This window comes from Phoca vitulina, unplaced genomic scaffold, assembly GCF_004348235.1.
Source record: "Phoca vitulina isolate PV1807 unplaced genomic scaffold, GSC_HSeal_1.0 scaffold10, whole genome shotgun sequence".
Lineage (NCBI taxonomy): Eukaryota > Metazoa > Chordata > Mammalia > Carnivora > Phocidae > Phoca > Phoca vitulina.
The window spans coordinates 15,882,851-15,908,791 of record NW_022589713.1 but is presented as its reverse complement, the minus strand read 5'-3'; the positions used below and the strand labels follow the sequence as shown (position 1 = coordinate 15,908,791).

The 25,941-nt window shown below is 35.6% G+C and overlaps 1 protein-coding gene across 3 annotated transcripts in view; it reads left to right on the top strand.

Annotated features, from left to right (window-relative positions):
- RASA2 (RAS p21 protein activator 2) overlaps nt 1-25,941 on the top strand; it is a 124,382-nt gene that overhangs the window by 59,006 nt on the left and 39,435 nt on the right. For all 3 annotated transcript variants that reach the window (XM_032408568.1, XM_032408566.1, XM_032408567.1), the window contains exons 6-10: nt 9,478-9,561; nt 11,914-11,986; nt 15,225-15,301; nt 16,289-16,390; nt 25,581-25,737. In XM_032408568.1, coding sequence (XP_032264459.1) covers nt 9,478-9,561; nt 11,914-11,986; nt 15,225-15,301; nt 16,289-16,390; nt 25,581-25,737 — 493 coding nt within the window. The remainder of the gene's footprint in view (nt 1-9,477; nt 9,562-11,913; nt 11,987-15,224; nt 15,302-16,288; nt 16,391-25,580; nt 25,738-25,941) is intronic.

Below are 25,941 nucleotides of genomic sequence, written 5' to 3'. Positions count from 1 at the left end.
AAACAGACTGAGGGAAAAAACCTGGTGGGGAGGGGAGGGTTAAGAGGGAGAAAAACAAGTTGAATATATGGTTGTTTGTTGCTAGTATATAGAAATTTAAAAAAAAAAATAGTTTGTGTTCTGCAACCTTGTTACATTCACTGATTTGTTCTACTAGCTTGTGTATAGATTCCATAGGATTTTGTGTAGATGATTGTGTCATCTGTGAATAGACAGTTTAACTTCTTTCTTTTTAGTCTGGATACCTCTTATTTCTGTTTCTTGCCTGATCGCACAGGCTAGATAGAACCTCCAGTACTATGTTGAATAGAAGATGTGAGAGCAAACGTCTTTGTCTTATTCCTTATTTTAGGGGGAAAGCATTCAGTTTTTTTACCATTAAGTATGATGATAGCTGTTGTTTATCAGGTTGAGAAAGCTCCCCTCTGTTCCTGGTTTGCTAAGAATGTTTATCAAGGATGGGTATTCAAATGATCTTATCCTTTTTCTGTTTTCATCTGTTAATATGGTGAATTTTGTTGATTGATTTTTGACGTTGAACCAACCTCCACTTGGTCATGTTGTATTATTGTTATATGTTGTTGGCTTTGATTTGCTAAAATTTTGTTAAGGTTTTTTGTATCCATGTTTATGAAGGATGTTGGTCTGTAGTTTTCTTGTAATGTCTTTGGTTTTGGAATTGGGAATAATGGCCTCATTGAATGAATTGGGAAGTATTCTCTTTTTTTTCCCCCAATTTTCTGGGGTGTTTGTATATAATTAATGTAATTTATTTTTTACATGAATAGTATAAGAATTCACCAGCAAAGCCTTCTGGGCCTCGAGTGTTTTTGTTTTGTTTGCTTTTTGGTGGGAAGGTTTTTAACCAGGAATTTAGTTTTTTTAAATAGATATATAACTATTCAGATTTTTTTACAGTCATCTTCGGTAATTTGTATCTTTTAAGAAATTTGACCATTTAATCTGAGTTGTCCAGTTATTTGGTATAAAGTTGTTCAAGTTACCCCTTTTTATTCTTTTAATATCTGTAGACTTTGTAGTGATGTCATGTCACTCATCCTGATGTTGGTAATATGTGTCTGTACTCTGTTTTTCCTAATCAGTCAAGCTAAAGTTTATCAATTTTAATGACCTTTTAAAGAAATGGCTTTCGAGGCACCTGGGTGGCTCATTCATTAAGCGTCTGCCTTCGGCTCAGGTCATGATACCGGAGTCCAGGGATCGAGTCCCACATCGGGCTCCTTGTTCGGCGGGAAGCCTGCTTCTCCCTCTCCCACTCCCCCTGCTTGTGTTCCTGCTCTCGCTGTCTCTCTCTCTGTCAAATAAATAAATAAAATCTTTAAAAAAAAAAAGAAATGGCTTTTGATTTCACTGATTCTTGGATGTTTTGTTTTCTGTTTTGATTCCCATTTTATTTTTGTTTACTTTAGGTTTAATTTGTTTTTATTTTTATTTTTTTTTAATTTTATTATGCTGTGTTAGTCACCATACAGTGCATCATTAGTTTTTGATGTAGTGATCCACGATTCATTGTGTTTTTATTTTTTAATTTTCTTGTGATGGAGGCTGAAGACAGTGACTGAAAACCTTTCTTCTTCCCTAATGTAGGTTTTGAGTGCTATCCATTTCCTTCTGAGTACTGTTTTAACAGCATCCTTCAAATATTGATATGCTGGGTTTTCATTTTAATTCAATTCAAAATATTTTATAGTTTTTCTTTTCTTTTATTCTTCACCCTATGGATTATTTATATATATGGATATATATCATGAGTTATTTTGTTTCCAAGTATTTGAGGATTTTCCTGATATCTTCTTGCTGTCGATTTCTAATTTAATTCGGTTGTCAACATATTTTGTATGGTCTGAATACTTTTCAATTTGCCGAGACTGTTTTTTGGCCACAAAGTGTCATTTAATCTTGGTACATGTTCCATGTGCATTTGAAAAGAATGTGTTCTCTGCTTTAGGTGGAGAGAGATTTTTTTTTTTTTTAAGATTTTATTTATTTGAGAGAGTGTGAGCAAGAGAGAGAGCACTCAAGGAGGGGCAGAAGGAGAGGGAGAAGCAGACTCCCCACTGAGCAGGGAGCCTGATATAGGGCTTGATCCCAGGACCTGGGGATCATGACCTGAGCCAAAGGCAGACACTTAACCAACTGAGCCACCTAGGTGCCCCTGGATAGAGTATTTTTAATAAATGTTAATTATGTCAGGTTGGTTGACAGTCTTATTTAACTTTCATTCTTAATTGCTTTATCAGTTATTGAGGGAGGGTGTTGCTGTCTCTAACTGTTTGTGAATTTGTCTATTTCTCCTTGTAGTTCTATCAGTTTTTGCTTCGTTTGTTTTGTAGCTCTAATGTTAGGAGTTTAACATTTCGGATTGTTATAACTTCCTAATAAATTGAATTCTTCACTATTATAAAATGACCCTCTTTATCCCTGGGAATATATTTTGTTGTGAAATCTACTTTGCTTGATATTAATATAGCCTCTCTGGCTGGCATGCTAACTTGCTTACTTTCTCTTTCTTTTTTTCTTTCTTCCTTTTGGCTGCTTTTCTTTCTTTCTCTCTGTTTCTTTCCTTCCTTCCTTCTTTCATGTTTCTAATTTAAGTTTAATATTATAAGATTTTTGACTTTATACTGTATCTCTTTCCTCTTATATTGGAAATTTTAATCCCTGACAACATTAACATAATTATCATCATTATCTTATGAAATACAGAGAATAGATTCAAAATAAAGCCAGTATTACCACTGGCAGTGAGGTTACTGAATGAAGTTTAAAAGGTCTTACTGTATTTGTTCTAAGGATGCAGAGTCAAATACTGTGCCCTTGTCTGTTGAAATAATTCTCTTTTATTGGTTTCTCAGAGTTGTTTTTTATTTTTATGTTTAATTTTACTTGAAATATATAAGTTTCTTATGTTCCCAAAGTCAGGACTTATATGAGGTATGTTTGGAGAAGTATCACATTCATTCCCAACTCTCTACCCTCCATATCAGAGTAATTAGAGAATAGGGATTTACCTTATTCTTTTTCACAACTACATAGAATTCCACCATATAGATTTACTATCAGTTATTCAACCAGACCCTTACTGATGGGCATTTTGGGTTGTTATCCATAGAATCAGCTTTCTTTTGATTGGTATTAGTATGTATTTTTCTGTTCTTTTAACCAGAACCTCTACATTTTAATTGGTGTGTTTAGACCATTTACATATCAGTTGATGTGTTTATTACTCTGTCTTCATGTTTGTTTATCTTTTCTTCTGCCATATCCAATCTTTTGTTAATCCCACTCAGTGTGTTTTTTCATGTCAGATGTGTTTTCATCTTTAGAGTTCCAACTTTTAATGTTTTCTATATCTCTGTAGAGATATACAATATATGAACATGAATACATGAACATATGAATATAGTTTTTAAAATTTATTATTTTTTAAATTCTAGTATAATTAACAGTGTCGTATTGGTTTCAGGTGTACAAGATAGTGATTCATCAGTTCTCTACATTGTTCATTGCTCATTATGATAAATGCACTCTTAATCCCCTTTACCTGTTTCACCCATCCCCCCACCCACCTCCCCTCTGGTAACCATCAGTTTGTTTTCTATAGTTAAGAGTCCTTTTTTTGCTTCTTTGTTTTGTTTCTTAAATTCCTCATGTGAGTGAAATCATATGGTATTTGTCTTTCTCTGATTTGTTTCATGTAGCATAATACCCTCTAGATAGATCCATCCATGTTGTTGCAAATGGCAAGATTTCATACTTTTTTATGGCTTAGTAATATTCTACTGTATATATATACTACCTCTTTATCCATTCATCTATTGATGGACACATGGGTTACTTCCATAATTTGGCAATTGTAAATAATGCTGCAGTAAACATAAGGAGTGCATATATTTTTTCAAATTAGTGTTTTCATATCCTTTGGGTAAATACCCAGTAGTAGAATTACTGGATCAAATGATAATTCTCTTTTTATATTTTTGAGGAAGTTCCATCCTATTTTTCATAGTGGCTGCACCAGTTTGCATTCTCACCAACAGTACAGGAAGGTTCCTTTTTCTCCACATCCTTGCCAATGCTTCTTGTTTTTTGTGTTTTTTATACTACCCATTCTGACTAATGTGAGGTGATATCTCAGTGTGGTTTTCATTTGTATTTCCCTGATGATGAGTAATGTTGAGCATCTTTTCATGTGTCTGTTGGCCATCTGCATGTCTTCTGTGGAGAAATGTCTGTGCATGTCTTCTGTCCATTTTTAAATTGGATTATTTGTTTTTTGGGTGTTGACTTGTATAAATTCTTTATGTATTTTGGATACTAACCCTTTATTGGATATATCATTTGCAAATATCTTCTCCTATTTAGTAGGTTGTCTTTTTGTTGGTTGCTTCCTTTGCTGTGCTTTTTATTTTGATATAGTCCTAATATTTTATTTTTGCTTTTGTTTCCCTTGCCCAAGGAGACTTACCTAGAAAAATGTTGCTGCAGCCAGTGTCAGAGAAATTACTGCCTATTCTCTCCTATTTTTCAAGGCTTTGGGTGTCACATTTAAGTCCTTAATCCATTTTGAGAGTTTGTTTTTTGTTTTTTTCTTTTGTATATGGTGTAAGAAAAAATGGTCCAATTTCATTCTTTGGCATGTAGCAGTCCAGTTTTCACAGCACCATTTGTTGAAGAGACTTTTTTCCCATTTCATATCGTTGCTTCCTTTGTTGAAGATTAATTGATCATGTAATCATGGATTTATTTCTGGGCTCTCTATTCTGTTCCATTGATCTGTATGTCTTTTTTTGTGCCAGTACTCTATATCTTGAAATCTGGGATTGCAGTACCTTCAGTTTTGTTCCTTGTTTTCAAGATTGATTTGGCTATTTGGAGTCTTTTGTGGTTCCATACAAATTTTAGGATTATTTATTCTAGTTCTGTGAACAAGGCTGTTGTTTGAAAGGGATTGCATTAAATGTGTAGATTGCTTTGGGTAGTCTGGACATTTTAGCAATATTTGTTCTCCCAATCCATGAGCATGGGATATCTTTCCATTTGTTTTTGTCATCTTCAAATTCTTTTTTTTTTATTATTATGTTATGTTAATCACCATACATTACATCATTAGTTCTTGATGTAGTGTTCCATGATTCATTGTTTGCATATAACACTCAGTGCTCCATGCAGAACATGCCCTCTTTAATGCCCATCACTAGGCTAACCCATCCCACCCCCATCCGCTCTAAAACCCTCAGTTTGTTTTTCATAGTCCATAGTCTCTCATGGTTTGTCTCCCCCTCCGATTCCCCCCCTTCATTTCAAATTCTTTTATCAGTGTATTATAGTTTTCAGAATACTAGAAGATCTTCCACCTCTTTTGACTATGTTTATTACTAGGTATTTTATTGTTTTTGGCACAATTGTAAATGGGATTTTTTTCTTAATTTCTCTTTCTGCTATTTCATTATTAGTGTATAGAAGTGCAATGAATTTCTGTATATTGATTTTGTATCCTGCAACCTTACTGAATTCATTTAGGAGTTCTGGTTTTTTGGTGGAGTTTTTAGGGTTTTCTATGTACAGTATCATGTCATCTACAAATAGTGAAAGTTTTACTTCTTCCTTACCAATTTGGATGCCTTTTATTTCTTTTTGTTTTCTGATTGCTGTGGCTAGGACTTCCAGTACTATGTTGAATAAAAGTGATGAGAGTGGACATTCTTGTCTTGTTTCTGATCTTGAGGGGAAGGCTCAGTTTTTCCCCATTAAGGATGATTTTAGCTGTGGGTTTTTCATATAAGGCCTTTATTATGTTGAGGTATGTTCCCTCTAAACTTACTTTAATGAGGGTTTTTATCATGAATGAATGTTGTACTTTGTCAGATGCTTTTTCTGCATCTGTTGAAATGACCGTGTGGTTTTCATCCTTTCTCTTGTTGATGTGATATATCATGTAGATTGATTTGTGAATATTGAACCACCCTTGCATTCTGGGAATAAATCCCACTTGATCATGATGAATGATTTTTTTAATGTATTGTTGGATTTGATTTGCTAATATTTTGTTGAGGATTTTTGCATCCACTTTCATCAGAGATTTTGACTTGTAATTCCCTTTCTTTTGTAGTGTCTTTATCTGGTTTTGGTATCAGGGTAATGCAGGCCTCATAGAATGAATTTGGAAGCCTTCCTATCTCTTGTTATTTTTTGGAATAGTTTGAGAATAGATATTAACTCTTTAAATGTTTGATAGAATTCACCTGTGACACCATCTGGTCCTGGACTTCTGTTTCTTGGGAATTTTTTGATTACTGATTCAGTTTCATTGCTGGTAATTGGTCTGTTCATGTTCAAATTTTCTATTTCTTCCTGATTCAGTTTTGGAACATTATATGTTTCTAGGAATTTATCTATCTCTTCTAGGTTGTCCAATTTGTTAGTGTATAATTTTTCATAATACTTTCTTATAATCCTTTGTATATCTGCGGTGTCAGTTGTTATTTCTCCTCTTTTAATTTCTGATTTTGTTTTTGAGTCCTCTCTCTCTCTGTCTCCCTCTCTCTCCCTCTGGGGAGTCTGGCTAAAGGTTTATCAATTTTGTTGATCTTTTCAAAGAACCAGCTCCTGGTTTCATTGATATGTTTTATTGTTTTTTAAGTTTCTATTTCATTTATTTCTTCTCTGATCTTTATTATTTCCTTCCTCCTCCTGGAGTTTTGCTGTGCTTCTTTTTCTCGTTCCTTTATGTGTAAGATTAGGTTGTTTGAGATTTTTATTGTTTATTGAGATATTTTGGCTCCTATTTTTTTTGATTCTTTGTGTTCCTGGTTATTTTCTGTTTGATTCTAGACATTACGAAGTTTCTGGATATTTTTATATTTTTATCAGTACACTTGACCCAGTTAAGTAACTTGGAAACAGTTTCATTCTTTTGTGGTTTGCTTTTAAACTTTGATGGATGGAATAAGAGCAGCCTTTAGTCTAGGACTTATGTTTTCTCAATCATGAGGCAGCATCTGTGAATTACCAGGTTTCATAATATGGCTGGTAGGACCTTATGCTAGCCATTTGTGGGCTTCAGGAATTGTTCCCTCTGCTCTTTTTTTTTAAGATTTTATTTATTTACTTAGAGAGCAAGCGAGAGCATGAGTTGGGGGGGGAGGGGCAGAGGGAGAAGCAGACTCCCCGCTGAGCAGGTAGCCCAGTGCGGGACCTGATCCCAGGACCCCAGGATCACAACCCAAGCCGAAGGCCCTCTGCTCTTTTCAAATGATTCTTTCCCTAGCCTCAGTTTCCTCACACGTATATGCTTATCAGCACTCAGCTAATGACTCCAGGGGGATTCTTGTAGCTCTCTGGAGGTTTCTTTCTGTGCAGCTTTTCTTTTCTCTGGTACTCTGCCTTGGGAACTCTAGTTGCCATCTGAGAACTCTCCCTCTAGCAGTAAGCTGGGACAGTTAGGGGCTCACTTCATTTCTTCTCCCCTCAGAGATCAGTGTCCTGCACTGCCAATTTTGTTCCTTCCCCCCCCCCCCCCCCCCCCGGTTATTTCAGGCAGGGAGGTAATTCTTTTCCCTGTTACTACATCTTGGCTGTACATAGACGTTAACACTTGTCTTCTAGTTTAAAACAACAACAACAACAAAACCTCAAGGAGGAGATTTAGGTTATTCTATATTTTAAACAAGTTTGGGCTAAATTTATTTTCCTTTGCAATTTCTAGAAAATGTATTAATATCAAATGTCATATTTAAACAAAATGTAAGATGGTTTAGTATACCAAGCTCATTTGCAACATTTGTTTTCTGCTTATCCATGGTTTATGATATGAATTTGCTTGATTCACTGATTAGAAGAATAGTTGTATTCTCGGTAATTAGAAAAATATTTCATGACATGCAGTAAATAAAATAATTTGTATTTGATAATACTGAGTTTGTCAGAAAACAATTTTAAAACTATCTTACATTTAAAAGTTAAGACCACTTCTGATGATTTTTATAGATTCATATTTCTGGCTTATGGACATCATTGTTTTGCGTTGTGAAGTATTCTTATAGAAGTCTTTGTATAATGAACTGCATTTTTCTTAGGTTTTTTTATACTTCATAAAATTATAGTGACTTTCTATAAGATTTCTCATAATTAGTGTTTACATGAGATGAATTTGGTATTACAAGGAGAGTAATACAATAAATTCAGGTGCAATAGGGAATGTAGAAAGACACTGGACTGTAGAAACAGTTAAGAAAGTAGAAGTTGGGTCTTGGCCCACTTTGTACAAGTAGTGTTACCTCTTTAGCCTTATTTTGTTACTGTCGCACATAATCTTTTTGGGCCTTTTTTTCTTCTTTAAGGTGTTTTTTCTCAAAGGCAGTTGTGGGAATTAGATACATTTTGTGAAAATACATGGTAAACTACAAATGCTATATAAAAACCAGGTATCATTTTGAGATTTAGCCTGAGGACTGTAAGTTTCAAACGGTATATAGTTGGAAAATTTGACTGTACCTGAACCTAATAACCAGAATGATTATCTTGGCCTGTGCTTTCTTTGGTTTCAGAAATTTTTAAAATTTGATTTTTGATACTCAATTTAATAGAAATGAGTCAAATTATCATTTATTTCTTTACTTGGCAGCACAGCATATGCACTTCACCCACATATGTGATCTGTGGGTTGTGGAGAGAAATAAGGATGTTGCTCAATAGCCCACATCTTTCAACAAAGAATACTTTTCAGCAACTCTCATGAGTTTTTCGTAGACATTAGGAAATGCAGACCCTTAGATGTTAAACTAAATTCGTGAACTAAATACCGAGTGAGGAAATGTGGGGAGCAGACCATTAAGTTAGATTCTATGTCCTCTGTAAATACCAGTGACTTTACCTATAGATCGGATTAGAAGACCTTGGTTTTTAAGTTCTGAAACATTTTCTGCAGAATGATATAGGAGCTGTTACTGAGAATCAGAATAAAAGGCTACAGAATTGTGGGAGGCTTGCCCTCTATTTATGAATCAGATTTCAAGTGGAAACCACAGTCGTTTCCTTGTTTCTCATTCATGCTTTAGCAGAGGATGTGATGCCATAGATCTAGCTTGGTTTGTAGTTTCTCCTTTAAGGTTCACACCACATTCTTTTCCTGTTTAGAAGCCACAGCAGTTTTAATATATTGTCAAACCACAGACTGTACCTTGCTGGATATTTAGTGGGGGGATGTGTGCTACATATTATTTGGTAGTCCCAGTACTGATTGTGGCAATCTAGTTTAAGTCCTATTTCAGAAATATAGCATAAATAAATAAGTGCACAGTATAGATGGATGTATTTGGGGTAGGTGGTATATAGGCATACTTCTGCAGACTTGTGGAAAACAGTTTTAACCCTTTGAATATATTAATTTGTATTTAAAAATAATGCTTTATGTTAAACTTGAATATATGTTAACTTTCTTTTATTCTTCCTTAGCATCATGGCATGCCATGGGTTGCCTCTCATAAATGGACAAAGCTGTGACCCTTATGCAACAGTTTCTCTAGTGGGCCCTTCTAGGTAATGTTTATTTTTTTTTTAAGTTTTTATTTAAATTCCAGTTAGTTAACATACACTGTAATGTTAGTTTCAGGTGTACTATTCAGTGATCTAACACTTCCATACAACACCCAGTGCTCATCACAAGTGTGCTCCTTAATCCCCATTACTCCCCCCACCCACCACCCTGCTGGTAACCAACAGTTTGTTCTCTATAGTTAAGAGTCAGTGTTTCTTGATTTGCCTCTCTCTCTTTTTTTTTTTCCCCTATGCTCATTTGTTTTGTTTCTTAAATTCCACATATGAGTGAAATCATATTATGGTATTTGTCTTTCTCTGACTGACTTATTTCACTTAGCATAATACTCTCTAGCTCCATCCATGTCATTGGTAGGTAATGTTTATTGAATTATTATTAGATTTTTTTTTTTTTTTACCTCTAACCAATTTCAAACATGCCTTTATTTACCATAAGTACACTGATTTTAATCCAGAAATGTAAACATCTCTGGATCTGAAGACTCAGTATGTATATGGGCTTAACAAATGACAGTAGATGCTTCATTACATTGAAATGATTAGTGGTTGGCTTCTATTTGTAACCTGGAGTTCAGAATTCAGAGTAGGAGAGCAAATTATTATTAAGTTTTTAAGTTTTAAAATGTGACTTAAGAATTACCAAGTTAAGATTCTAAGAATAAATGCTAAATAGCTATTTCTGACACAAAGTAATGAATGCTTTGAAAGAAAGATCTCTAGTGAGTTCTATTATACACTTGCAAACAACCAAGTCCTGTTTTTATAGAAAGAAAGTGGTTGCCATTTCAAATATGCTGGACTCTTAGACTGTGGGAAGCAACATTAGTTTTATAGTAGTTAAAATGCACTTTACAACATAAACTTGACCTTCTTCAGTCATCATTGGCCTTCCTGCCTTCAATGTCTTAGATTTTATGTAGGTAAAATCCTGTTTTAAGAAGTGCTAGCGCAGAATCACAAGGCAGTTTCCATATTTTTATCTGGAAAGCGGCTCAGAACTAAAAATGCCTTTTCCACTCACGGCATCTATGCTCTACAGAGAGAATCCCAAGCTGTAGACAGACTGCTGAAGTACCAGAACATGGTAAAGTGCACCATATCGTTGATTTAAATTATTTATGATGATTTATGGAAAAACCTACAGCAATTTGTATATTTGGTATTTTATAACTTCATTATGATTTCTTTCAGAGCCTGACTAGTCTGAAATTTGCCTACAACTTGAAGGTTTAAAATCAGGAAACAAAGAGCAAAATATTCCCTCCATACCAAACACATACATACATACATACACACACAGACACACACCCCTTCTCCCCAACTTCAGGCTCTCTAGGTATTCTTTTTATTATTTATTTTTATTAATTTTTCTTAATTCCAGGGTAGTCAGCATACAGTGTTATATTAGTTTCAGGTGTACAGTATAGGTATTTTTATTTTTTAGAAAATCACCAGTAAGTCACTTTAAAAAATGTATTTATATATGTATATAAAATACCTAGTGCCATGCCTAGTACTCACTATGTGCGCAAACAATATTGCGCTGTTATTACTATAGATGGTTTTAAATTTGAAAGCAGATGCTCAATCCTTTAAGATTCATGCTATCAGAGGGATTAGTTCTGTATGTTAAAAATGTTTAGCCAAAAAAAAAAAAAAAAATGTTTAGCCTAGTGGAGCTATTTTTTGTTTTTGTTTATAATCTGTAGTTGAAGACAAATTCTTTAGTGTAATCATTTAATAACATACAAATGGAAACTTTGGCATATGAATTTGTTTTTAAGAGTCATTATTGGTATTGATAGTGTCCTATCATCACATAAGATGTTAAAATTCGGAGAGGCTGGGGAAAGACTGCATGGGACTTCCCTGTACATTTCTTTGCAACCTTCTCTAATTATTTCAAAATAAAAAGTTTTTTAAAAAGCCATATTGTAGCTGAAGCCCAAGAAGTAAATTTGGTTAAGAATGCTTTTCGTGTTCCTCAGGTATTTTTCAGCATAGATAAAGGTACTCTGAATCTCACTGTCTTCCTTTTACCATTCTGATATAAAATAAGCTAGTATATATAAAATAAGCTTGATAGTTGACCTAGTGTAGCCATAAAGAGAAAATACAATCTTGTCATATATTACATATACAAACTTGTATTTTCTTTGATTTGAGTCTTTAGAGACATCTCAAGTTTTTTCCCCAAGTAATATTTAAAACTGTAGTTTTCCCTGAGTCATCTTAACAGCTAAAGGGAGGTCAGGCTCCCTGGTTGGAAATAGCATGTTTTATAATTGTGTACTATTAAGTTCTACAAGGTAAAACTCTACCACATTGGAACAGGAATGACCAAAAGAAGACAAAAGTAAAGAAGAAAACGAGCAATCCGCAGTTTAATGAAATCTTTTATTTTGAGGTAACTTTTTATTTTATATAAATGTTGACACTGAATATTTAATATTGAATGCTGGTTTACTTCTTTTTTTGAACTATAGCCATAGTAATCATTTAATCAACTAATGCAACTAAGCATTTGTATTCCAAGAGCAGTAGAACCATGATGTAATGTGGTAGAGGCCCAGTATATAAAAAATAAAGGCAGAGCTATAACTGATTTGGGGATAGGGAGGACTAGGGCCACACCTACTCCTTAGTCATCCCTATTATTACACCGTCCTCCACACACACACCCCCCACCTTACCCACCCCCCCCCCCCACCTGACACACAGTGGCCACTGGACTCTTCTACAGAGTACTTGAAAATCACTAGTAAAGTAAGTATGACATCACTTGGTTGGAGTTCTTGTCCCAGTTGACGTGGAATAAATTACTAAATGTGAGGTTTAATTTTATCTTGTGAAAGGATAATTTTGTAAGAGAAAACACTAGCCAAAAGAGTTTTTAGGAGGCCCAAATGTGAGAATGCTTTGAGACCATAAAGTACTATATGATTAAGGCCTTATTATTAAGTTCTTTTTAGCTAATTGCCTCTACAGACACATGCTTATTTTCATAGAGATCTTCAGCTGCCTTGAAGTTTCCCCAAAATACAGTGCTTTGGAGTTCTTTACTGTGGAGCATTTGTTAAATCCTTTTTCATATTATTTGAAAACTACAGAAAAAAAAAAGTTGACCTCTGATTTCTAAAGATTGTGTTCTAACCATAGAACATGTTGCAAGTGAGATTAACAGGTAGGAAAGATTTGGGAGAAAGATACATTATGTGCTTTTTTCTCTTTTGTGTGTGTTTTTCTTGATAATTCAAAGTGGAGACGAGTGAGAGCACATCTAGCCATGCCTGATTACTGTACTTTAATAAAGAAACATAGGTTAAAGAAAATACCAAATTGAAGTAGGAAGAATTGTGGGGGTGGAGGCAAGGGAGAAAGAAAAACAAAAGAAAAGGTACCAGTGTGAGACTTTTCCATTTCCTGGCTAAGGACTTTGGTTGTTACACATTTATCAATGACTATTACATCCAACCTGTAGAAAACATGGGGCAACTTGCAGCAAGCAGATGGTCCTTTGAAAGGCAAGGCCTGACCTGCTTGCTATATCCAAGTGTACCTATGAAGCCTTAAAACATTTTTTCAAAAGCCCTTTGTTGAGCTGATTATAAAGATAAGATTCAATCTCTGTCCTCGAGCTAAAGCAAGAAACAGAGCACACATATGCATGCATGCACACAGCAGCAAAATGCAGTAGATGCTGGGAAGGTCGGATGAGTTCTGCTCCAGCCAAGTTAAGTGAGGGAAAAGGAGTATTAGAAAGAACATTTTGAGCAGAGACAAAGAGAAAAGCAGAAAGTTATGTCCAAAGAATAGCAAATAATGATTTAACTGGAAAGGTTCTATAAGAGAATAATTGGAACAAAGCTTAAAAGCTAGACTAGGACCAACTATGAAAGGCATTGAATACCTGGCTGGTGTGCTTACAGAGTAGGTGTTGAATGTTTTTGAGCCTGGAAGTGGTAAGAGTAATGCAGTGTTTTGGGAAGAATTAACCATGATCTGTGGGCCAGTGGCTGAGAAAGAACAGAGATCAAGAGACTCTTATAGTTTAGGTGTTAAAAAAAAAAAAAAGGTGGGGGGGTGGTTCTGATCCAAAAGAGTAACATGGAAAAAGAAAGTGACAGATGAGAAAGAAGCTGTAAAGGGCAAGATAACAAACTGATTGTAGAAGAAAAGACACAAAGGGAGGAGTCAGATGTCCTCATGGTTTCAAATCTGGAATAAGGGAAAAGTTAAGGAAAGCAGAAGTGGTTCAGTTTGGGACATAATGAACTTGAGGTCTGACATGAAAACCTTACAATAGGCAGTTCATGACTGAAACTTAAGATGGGTGATGGCTGTAGATAAGGACTCAAGATTTGCTTACAGAGAGTCAAGAAAGCCAAGGGAATAGAGGTATACAATATAGGAGAAAAGTGAGGAAGCTCAGTTCTGCCGCTTATTAGGTATTCAGCTTTGAGCACATCTCTTAATTTCTGTCCTTTAACTTCCTCATTTTCAAGATGAGGATAATAAATCTAGCCCTGCCTGCTTCAGAGCAGCATTCTGATGAACAAAGAAGATAATGGATGTGAAAGCACTTTGTAAACTGTACAGCCCTTTGCAGCTCTTAGAGCAAAATAAAAGTTAAAACCATGGAGAAAACCCATATTTATAGGTTCTGAGGAAGAAGAGGTCCCACAGGAAGAAGCAGAGAGCAGGAGGTTGCCTGGGTAGTGCCTGGGTAAACTCAAAAGAGTGTTTCTGGGCAAGGAGGTATAGTTGTATTCACTTGTTCTGATAGAGGGATCAAGGAAGACAAGAACTAAGGACTCACCATCAGACTTGGTGACTAAGGAGGTTGGGGAGGGTGATCTGTGAGGAAACCAGATTATAAGGAGTTACTATAGTGAGTGGGTGTGAGGAAGTGGCGGCTGTAAGGATGGATTACAGTTTTGAGATATTTGTCTGTGAAAGGAAGCAGATAGGAAGACCATAATTTAAGTGTAGAATTTTTCTTAGACTTGAGTGAGGTGAATAAGCTGGTAATGAAAGCTGTAATTAAAATAGATCAAATGCTTACTGCATGCTTACTGTATATCATGCATGGGTGGAATAGTCTTGGAAAAGAGGCGGATCATCTCATCTCTTGTTCAGAAGAAATGAGAAAACTCATCAAGTAGAAGGACCTATGTGAGAATGGACATGTTCAGGTGGATGGTAGCTGAGGAAGTCCCTGCCAGTAGCCTTGATATTTTTGGTAAAAATGTGAGAAGGAAGTGTAAGGATAGAATTGATATCTTGAGAAATGTGGGAAAGTCTTCAAACAGTTCTTAGCATGTGCAACTTCACCAAAATAGAACACTTTTACTCTTTGAGCCACTAACAGATTACATGTGAGTCAGAGAACCTAATGTTGCTGTAGATTGAGTTGATAAGGGAGGGCATGGAGGCAAGATTGTTTTTGGTATTTTTAAACTGCCTTATTCTTTCCTCCCTGCTACTTCCATAGCCGTTTTTATCTTTAGCTTTGGGGGAAACTATTACCTAAGCGTTTTCCTCTGTTTATAATAAACACAATTGAACATTTTGATAGTTTTTTAAGTTCATGTAGGAAAAAAATATTTAAAAATTTGTTGTCAACTAAAATTTTTTGTTCACAGGTAACCAGATCCAGTAGTTACACAAGGAAGTCCCAGTTCCAGGTAGAAGAGGAGGACATTGAAAAGCTAGAAATTAGGTATTTGTCTTGGAGTTTTACACAGTTGTTTTTTTTGGTGCCAAAAGAAAATCCTAAATCCCAAATAAAAAAATCCTAAAAAGAAAATAGGTGAACCAAGCTTAATAGATTTCTCTTTAGCAAGTTAGTTGATGAAACTTAGAGGAACATGCATCTAATTTAAATTCATATAATCTTTTCAAAATCTATTTTCCTTGCAGAAGTAGTCAAGGTGTATTTATTTTAAAACCAAAGATGACCTAATTTTTACCTATTTTATTATATTTTTAATTTTCACAAATTTAATTGCTCTTTAAATTTCTGAATCATAGCATAATGGGTGCAAAGAATATATAGAAAAGTAACTATATTTTAGCCAATTTAGAAATAATTTTTTTATTCTTCTTAACATATCTGCTGTCTAACAGAAATTTCAGTGAGGTAAGAAGTCTTGTAAGATAATTCAACAGGTGCATGTGTTTGAAGTTTGTGCTATTTAGGTCTTAAATCTCTGCTGTTTGGGAGGGGAAAGTTCTGTAAGTGCATGTACAGGTGTGGTGTTAACAGGTGTTCATCTAAAGGGTGTGTTAGTCACATGTTTGGAATGATCAGGTAATGTATTTCTCTAAATCACCTATCTTTACATATTAACTGGCTCTAATTGAGAAAGAAACTGTAGTCTTGTGGTTTCTTTTCTCAAATTCAACAAAGTGACTCTAGTTCTTACTGCTACAGGTTAAAATAAAGCCTAGACTTTGAAACTAAGAAACTTAAGTGCTTTCTTTTAGATTATTTAAAATAGTTACATTCTATGCTTATAAATAAAAGCTACTGCAATATTTTGTTTTCTTAGTTTAGTTAATAAGGTATATGACAGTGCTAACATCTCTTACTTTTAAGCATGTAAAATTAATGCTATAATACAGTCAAAGTGATTTGAAGCTACCTGGTGGCATGTGTTCTCTTAAACATTGTTTGCAAAAAATAAAGCCAGTTTTAAATTTTCAGGATCGACTTGTGGAACAATGGAAACCTGGTCCAAGATATTTTCCTGGGCGAGATTAAGGTTCCTGTGAACGTGTTAAGAAATGATTCCTTTCATCAAGCCTGGTAAGAAGACAAACATTCTAGTGAACTCCACAGTAGGTCATCTCCTTTAATAAAATGTACATGCAAATAAATGCTTACTATAAGCAGATTTTTATTTTTACTTATTTATTTATTTTTAATAAGCAGATTTTTAAATTTGAGGTAGAATAAGCCAGAAGTCATTAACTTTTATTGATTTGGTTTATTTATTTTTGCAGAAATAGAAGTACATTGATGGTTTTATAACTTAAGCTCTAGTACTGAGATACAAGAACTGAATTATCTAGGGATATTGTTCTGTTCAAAAACGAAATCTTAACTCTAAGGAGAAAATTAAAATCATTTAAAACATTACATAAGAGTTGCCCAGGTGTAAGATGCTTGGTCACAGATCAACATCTTCAGTACAGAAGCCTTATTAATGTAATGGGAACTGTGGATATTTGAAAACAGAGGGTTTATGGTAGGGAATCAGCTGTTTATGGGATCTAACCAGTGATTTTCCTTTACCACACCCCACTGAAATGCACTGTGAATGGCCCTATGTTATTTTCTAAATGTCTAGGGTCAGGGAGCCTGGGTGGCTGAATTGGTTGAGCGTCCAGCTCATGATTTCAGCTCAGGTCATCATCTCAAGGTTGTGAAATCAAGCCCCACATTGGGCTCTGTGCTCAGCTGGGAGTCTGCTTGAGATTCTCCTCCCCCGCCCACTTGTAATAAATAAATAAATAAGTAAGTAAGTAAGTAAGTAAGTGTGTCTAGGGTCCAGATGTTGAGCTGATTCAGTAAATACTTTCTTGAGGTGCTCTGGTGGCTCAATAATGGTTACAGTATTATTTTACCTTTTCATGTCTTTAACAGTGATATTAAACTGATGGTAGATAAAACGTAATGTTCATACATTAAACTGATGTTATTTTCCTTAACAGAATTGATATGAAACTATCATTTTTTTTCTGTCTAGAGCACTTACAAGCATGGCTATCCATGCCTTCCAGTAGGTTGCCCAGCAGCCCTCATGCTAGACTGGGGTTTCTACTGAGCATAAAAAAAACAGGCCTTTCTCATTTGCCTCCAGTGCCCACTATTTAGAACTCAGTTTCAGTGTCTAGAAGAGGAGTTTGAAACTGTTTAGATGTTTCTTACTGTGGGCATTAATCTCATTTGTCTTTAAAAGAGCCTGCCTCTACAGATTGACTGCCAGACATTTTTCACTTTGAACTCTGTTGTAGACGGATTTTTAGACTCTCAAAATTTTTATTTTATTTTTACCTCTTGCTAATACAGATCTAAGATTTATTGGTCTTTCTGGTGGCATTTTGTATAATTTCAAAAATGTATCCACCTTTGGGGGGGATTAAGCTTGCTTACTTTGAAAAATTGACAAACAACATTTGAGACCTGTCACACACCCCACCTCATGTCTTCTTCCACCTTCTGTAAAATAGCATATATTTTAAAATGAAAATCTCTTGGGGTACCTGGGTGGCTCAGTCGGTTAAGTGTCTCTTTGGCTCAGGTCGTGATCCCAGGGTCCTGGGATCGAGCCCCACGGCAGGCTCCCTGCTCAGCGGGGAGTCTGCTTCTCCCTCTCTCTACCTCTCCCTGCTGCTCATGCTTTCTATCTCTCTCTCTCTCAAAAAAATAAAATCTTAAAGAAAAAGAAGATCTCTGCACTCACTTTGTTAGGTCTTCAAAATTGTATGGCATGCCACTCGTACAAAATTAAAAAATGAGTTGTTATGGCTCTCAGGACCCCTCAAAGTGAACCTGAAATGTGCCACCCGGCTTGTATTTTAAGTAAGACTGTTTCCAGACAGGTCCTCCAAATCTGACAAACTTTGTCCACCTTGGCAGGATGTAAGAACACTGACAAACAGAAATTAAGTTTATTCCTATAGATATCTTTTTTGCCAATAGTATTTTAAAGCCAAAGTGTAAGTTCTAAAATTTATATAGCATGCAGGGTGCCTGGGTGGCGCAGTCGGTTAAGCATCTGCCTTCAGCTCAGGTCATGGTCCCAAGGTCCTGGGATTGAAGCCCAAATTCCAGCTCCTTGCTCATCAGGAAGCCTGCTTGTCCCTCTACCCCTCTCCCTGCTTGTTCTCTCTGTCTCTTTCTCTCTCTCTCTCTCTCCCCCCCTTGCTATCTCTCGCTCTCTCAAATAAATAAATCTTTAAAAAAATTCATACAACATGGAATAGAAACATCTCCTAATTTATTTATACTTCCATAGATATAAGGAAGTATAAAAATGTGAATGCCATTTTAAATCAGAAATTAAACTTAAGGCTCGTTTGTCATTTGTAGAGCTATAGCATCCCCTTGTGGGATTGATGGTAACTGCATGAAAACGCAGGAAAAGCTTTCTTTACCTTCAGAATTTCAGGCATATTTTTTCTAATCTTGGTAGTAGGAAAAAGAATAATTATCAGTAATGTAATCCTGTTGTTTGAAAAGTTTCAATTTGCTTTCCTTTTTCACATAATTTCCAATTAGTATTTGTCTATTACAGTCTTTTCCTGAAAACAGATTTTAATGGTTCTAATTTAATTTTATTCTCAGATTACAACATTCCCCCATTCCTTTCTTGGCTTTTCAGTTCCTTAGCAATGACATATGTTCTTTATTCTGAAACTTCTGTCAGATGTTAGGAGAGCTTGTTGGTGTTGATAGTAACTCATTTTAACTTTAACCTTATAGATAATAGAATTTTATATGATTTTTTGAATCGTTAATATACTCACACGGTTCACAGTTCAAAAGGTAAAAATCTGTATCTTGCCCCAGTCCCTTAGCTAATCATTTCCCCTCTTCTGAGGCAGTCACTGTTTTGAGTTTCTGGAAATATTTTATGGAATATAGTCAAATATGTATATATTCTTCTTTTCCCTTCTTTACACAAATGGGCACATACTGTATCCTGATCTGCACCTTGCTTTTCTCACTTACCAGTGTAGTAGAACTTCAGTAAATATTTGTAGAACTTTGGTAGTGGTTAAGAGTATGGGCTCTGGAACCAAATTGCCTTGGTTCAAATCTTAACCTCTGCCATAACTTCCTGTGTGACCTTGGACAAGTTACTCCACTCACTTGGCTTTGCCTTTCTCTGGCTATAAAATAGGGACAGTACAAATAGTACCTGCTTCCCAGAGTTGTTAGAGGATGAAATGCATTCATCCTCATAAATGAAACAAGCTGCAGGTGCAAGGACTATGGGTATAGCTCATGCTCTCATCATTACAGTGATTGCTGCTGTCATCACCATTCCTCCAGAGCAATACATACAGAATTTCTGCATCCTTTTTTGTCATACCAGTATTCTATTGTTTGGAAAGTTAGAAAGAGAACCTCAGAGGCAGCCTAAGTTTAATCTCATTTCACCAGTTCCTGTAATGTCAGTGTCTTAATGTGTGCAAAACCTTTGTGTGATTGTACAAATTGGCACAACAATTTCCCCCTAAATGATCCAACATGTAAAAATGGACATTAAGAAAAGACAATAGAGGGGTGCCTGGGTGGCTCAGTTGGTTAAGCGTCTGCCTTCAGCTCATATCATGATCCCAGGGTCCTGGGATTGAGTCCCACATCGGGCTCCCTGCTCGGCGGGAAGCCTGCTTCTCCCTCTGCCTGCTGCTCCCCCTGCTTGTGCACACGTGCTCTCTCTCTGACATATAAATAAAATCTTTCTAAAAAAAGAAAAAAAAAACCAATAGATACAAACATCTTTTCATGTTGTAATTTTCATGCTGAATATAAGATTCAAATAGTAAATGAAACAAATGGTTGGGGTTTTTCAACATAAGCACTTTATACATATTTAAAACTAGCTTAATATTTTATTTGATATGCGTTGGTTGTCTAGTTTGCTGATTTTGACCACCTATCTTTAATCTCCAATTTTAAGTAAAAATCCACTGATAATGCTTATCTCTATAGAACCAGAAACAGCATTCAAGTGTTAGTAGAGCTTCCTCTGAACAGTTACTTTCCAGCTTCTAAACATAACTTCATTATGCTTGTTTTCAGCATTATGAACAAATTGTAGTTTTTACCTGCCTACCTTAAGTTCAATTATACAGACCTTGTGGTTAAAAATTTTCGAATGCTAGATTTTTTTTCTATTAAGGACCTTTCAAAACGGCTGAATCTTGGGAGCATCAGGATTACTTTTATGCCTCTCCAGTTGTGAATAAAAAAATGTGTAGAGCAACTGAATTCCACTTTCAGTTAATAATTCCTCTTTATTTCCTTTTTCTTATTCTTTCAAACTGAAATGCTTTACTCAAAAACTGAAGAAAATACATATATATATATATTTTTTTTAATCCCTCAACCTTAGGCATGGCCATGTATCCTCATTTAACAAATCTTGAGGGTTTTCTCTTTACCTCTGATTCATACAAGATTACTTAGTCCACAAGGGATTCTTCAGGATTTAAATAGAGCCTTTTTAAACAATATTATAAAATAACAAATCACTGGGGCGCCTGGGTGGCTCAGTCGTTAAGCGTCTGCCTTTGGCTCAGGTCATGATCCCAGGGTTCTGGGATCGAGCCCCGCATCGGGCTCTCTGCTCAGTGGAAAGCCTGCTTCTCCCTCTCCGACTCCCCCTGCTTGTGTTCCCTCTCTCGCTGTGTCTCTCTCTGTCAAATAAGTAAATAAAATTAAAAAGAAACAAATCACATTTATGTAGTTACATTAATAAGTACATTTATCTATAGTTATTTGTATATTTAAGTGGTAACAGTTACATATAAATCTTACATAAATAACTGCTGCATAATGTTTACTGTGTACCAGGCACTATTCTAAGTGCTTTACTTATATAACCTCCTTAGAGTTGTTGTAAGGATTAAATCAGTTAGATTCTGTTATTATCCCTTATTTAGAGTAATAATAAGGTAAGGAAACAAGTGCAGGGAGATTGAGCAGTTTGCCCAAGGTCACACAGCTGAGATTTGGACCAAATATTCTGACCCCAAAGTTTATGCTCTTAACCAATTACTATAATAAATTGTACCTTGGCGTATATTTTTTATTTTTTATTTTTTTTATTTTTATTTATTTATTTATTTTTAAAGATTTTATTTATTTATTTGACAGAGAGAGACACAGCGAGAGAGAGAATACAAGCAGGGGGAATGGGAGAGGGAGAAGCAGGCTTCCCGCGGAGCAGGGAGCCCGACACGGGGCTCAATCCCAGGACCCTGGGATCATGACCTGAGCCGAAGGCAGACGCTTAACAACTGAGCCACCCAGGCCCCCCTTGGCATATATTTTTTAAAGATTTTATTTACTTATCTGAGAGAGACAGAGCACAAGTGGGGGAAAGGGACAGAGAAAGAAGCAGACTCCCTGCTGAGCAGGGAGCCCAATTCGGGGCTCGATCCCAGGACCCTGGGATCATGATCTGAGCCAGAGGCAGACGCTTAACCAACTGAGCCATCCAGCTACCCCATAAATATTTTTGAATATGTTTAAAACTCAAAAATATTTGGGGTGCCTGGGTGGCTCAGTCAGTTAAGGGTCCAACTCTTGATTTTGGCTCAGGTCATGATCCTCAGGGTTGTGAGATTGATCCCCGTGTCGGATTCTGTGCTCAGTGTGGAGTCTGCTTAAGATTCTGTCTCCCTGTCCCTTTGCCCCTCCCCCACCACTCGTGCACACGTGCTCTCATTCTCAAATAAATTAAAAATGTTTTTTGAAAACCCTCAAAAATATTCTCTGTTTTAAGCTGAAACCAAAGATTTAAATGCCCCTTGCTTTATAAAATACTGTTTAAAAAATTGAAGGGGGGGCGCCTGGGTGGCTCAGTCGGTTAAGCGGCTACCTTCGGCTCAGGTCATGATCCCAGGGTGCTGAGATCAAGCCCCACATCAGGCTCCTTGCTCAGCAGGGAGCCTGCTTCTCTCTCTGCCTGCAGCTCCCCCCTGCTTGTGTGCACTCTCTCTCTAACAAATAAAATCTTTTTAAAAAAAAATTGAAGGGGCATGGGGTAGGTGGTGAGTTGAGGGTATTTTGAAATTTTATGTTTTTTCAAGTAGACACAGATGAGATACTGTGCCCAGAAGGATTTCTTACCGTTCCGAAAGAAACCCAAGGAAACAAGCTTAAAAAATGAGGCAGGAGTGAGCCCTTCTGGGGTACCTGGGCATTCTAAAGGAGTGCATACATAATAATTAGTAACTGGCATAGCATTGCCCTAATCCCTCTGCACAGAACAGGCCATGTTAGGATTATATAGATCTGTTTTGCTGGTATTTTGTAGTTTTGTGAGAGTAACAGAGGGACAAGGCATACTCCTTCCTCCAGTAATTTGGAGATAAGGGAATTAAAGTTGCCTTCTGAGTAAAATTCCTATAGAACAAACCAAAACAGAGTCTGTAAATCTGACTAGAATATGGGTACATTGTTTAAGATTTAAGATGGGTAAGTGCAATCTTAGGGAGGCAAAACCAAGTTGTAACTATAATACAAGTATTTTTACTTTATTTTTATATCCCATATATGGAAAACACTAGTTAAAACGGAAGGGAATATTAGAATAATAAGAAAGGATCCCAAAGAGGCAAACATGGGTAGGTACTACCCATTTAAATACAATCAAGAAAGAAGGAGATTCTGCTCCAGAAGCATTACTATTTCCTTGGCAAAACTGTTATCTTAGCTGGGAATTCTTAAGACTACCTCAGTCTCTGTGTTGTATCTCTGTACTCACCATAGTCCCTCTGATAATATGGCTCTCCAAACAGTTTATCAGTAGGTAAAAAATGTATTAATCAAACAGATTAAAAAGTATTAACAGGTAAAAAAAAGTATTAGTTGCAGTGAGGAATATAGATGAAGCACCATGGGAAACAGTGATAGTTGTTGAAGCCGAGTGGTAAGTGCGTGGGGGAGGTAGTGAGTTGAGGGTATTCATTATTAATATAACCACTCTTTGCCCTACCTTATTGCTTGCATAATAAAATGTATTGGTCACAAAAAAATGTGCAGGTATTTTTACTGCTTGACTGTTGTATTTCTTTTCATAAATTTAGAAATTAGCTTTCTACTTTAAATATACCAGTCTCTATGCTCAGTCATTGCAGTTCAGGTTTACTTTTAGATAAAACTAGGTATCTGAATTTGCAGGTCTACAAAACATATAGTAAGTAGATTGTGGAACTTGACCAAAGTAATGTCCTTTTCAGGATGTTTGGTGATCAGCCAACTAGACTTTTCCCTTAGAGGTACTTCTGGGTCACCTTTGCTAATAGGCTTATATGCAATTATTTCCTCAGGCAAATCTTTAAAACATTATTTCTCAAATCAGAGAATAGAAATTCTGAAGGCTGGTGTTTCAAAATAGAGATTCCTCTTTCGTAGATAGTGATATAATTTCTATATAATTTCTTCTCCCTTTATTGTCATCCTCTCATCTTTTAAATTTTGCTTGGTTGATTCTCTAGTTCCCTTTTATGTCTTTAATTCTGTCTTTCTCAAAACTAATAAATATTCTATTAAACCCTCCCTACCTTCTGTTTTTAAACAAGTTAGTGTAATGGGGAGGCCATAGGTGATAAATATCAAAAGTAAGTATCAAAACTAATGACACTACTTTATAAAAAGTATTCCAGGTAGTAAGTAAAGGAGGAATGATAGAATTCTAAAACTATCATTTTGGGACGCCTGGGTGGCTCAGTCCATTGAGCGTCTGCCTTCGGCTCAGGTCATGATCCCAGGGTCCTGGGATTGAGTCCCACATCGGGCTCCCTGCTCAGAGGGGAGCCTGTTTCTCCCTCTGCCTGCCACTCTCCCTGCTTGTGCTCTCTCTTTCTGACAAAGATAAATAAATAAAATCTTTAAAAAATAAAAAAATAAAACTATCATTTTATAATCTCTGAAAGTTAATGACTCTAGACAGTGCTCATCAGTGACTGCTAATATCACAAAAAGAGAAACAGACATTAGTGCCTCTTTGTGGAACTACACACTATCAGTGAAATGTTCTTGCCAGCATATCAAATCTGAATCTAACCAAGCCTCTAGATCTAACTGCCAGTATACAGGAAGTACAGAGAGGACAAAGAACATGTTAAGTGATGTCATGGAGATAGATTTAGCGTAATCCCTAATTGTGGAAAATTCTACTCTAACTACCAGATTTCTTAGGGGGTTTAGGGAATCTATAGGTTAAAAGAAACTTAAGTAATCTATGGACCTTGGATATGAACAAACTGTAGAAAAGTGTTCATGATAAAGTTTGGGAGAGTTTGAACACAAACTGGATAATAATGATTTTTAAAAGTTATATATAGTTATATATATTGAAATATTTATAGATAAAATTATAAGACGCCTGGAAATTGCTTTAAGATAATGCAGGAATGGGATGGGAGGAGTGAGTAGAGGTATGGCTGAAACAAGAATAGCCTCAAGTTGATGATTACTAAAGCTAGGTGATGGGTGCTTGGGGGTTCAATAGATATACTGTCCTCTTTACATGTGTTATGTGTTATTAAATTTCCATGATAAAAAGTCTTTAAAAATAACTATTAGATTTCTGATTTTGGTCCAACAAACTCCTCTTGATTTCTAAACATTTCTCTTCTCTTGGAAAATTTTAAAGCTATCTTTGTACATATATATTTTTTGCCTTCTACTTGCCTAAATAAAAAAAATTCATGTAAATCTGATTTCTGCAAAGAAAAATATTTTCAGTGTAGTTACATTGTTTCTCCTTTAATAATATAAAAATCTATAAACCTTCAGTCACTAACTTTTTAAAAAAATAAGTTCAGATTTTTACAAATTATGTCTTATCTATTTCAGCTAAATGTGTCTTAAGTTTAGTTAGATGTTATTTTTGATTATACATTGGATTTTAAATGTTTTACTTTTTATTATCTTTTCCTAAATCTATAAGCTAATCAAACTCATTCAGCCCCTTTGAGATCTTAAGTTTTGTATTACCTGTACTTTTTGTTTCCCGGGTAAAAATCTGTTTATAGCTTTCTATTCAATATACAACCAATGTTAAGCCCCTGAAGATTGATAGTTGGCTACTTATAAAGTGTCCTAACCTCAAATACTAAGTTGACTTTTTTGGTTTGGTTTTTTTTTTGTTTGTTTGTTTGTTTGTTTGTTTGTTTTACAGCTTAGCTGTTTATTTACCTCACTGACTTGGATGCTCATTATCATCTCATGAATTGTATTTTTACTTTAGGTACTTGCTACAACCAAGAGACAATGGAAACAAGTCATCTAAAACTGATGATCTGGGGTCTCTTCGATTAAATATATGTTACACAGAAGACTATGTGCTTCCTTCAGAGTACTATGGTCCTTTGAAAACGTTGCTGCTAAAATCACCAGATGTTCAGGTACTTTAAAAATCTTAAGGGTATGACTTAATGTGAAATGGCTAAAATAATTCTGTAAATGATGTGGAAAAGATTTCAGAGTATCAAGTTTCATTAAAATCGTCAATATATATACATATATATGTATATATTCAATTTATCTGAACCACAGTACTGTGATTCCAGGACATGCTTGAAATTTCATCTCTGAGAAAAGTTTTAGAA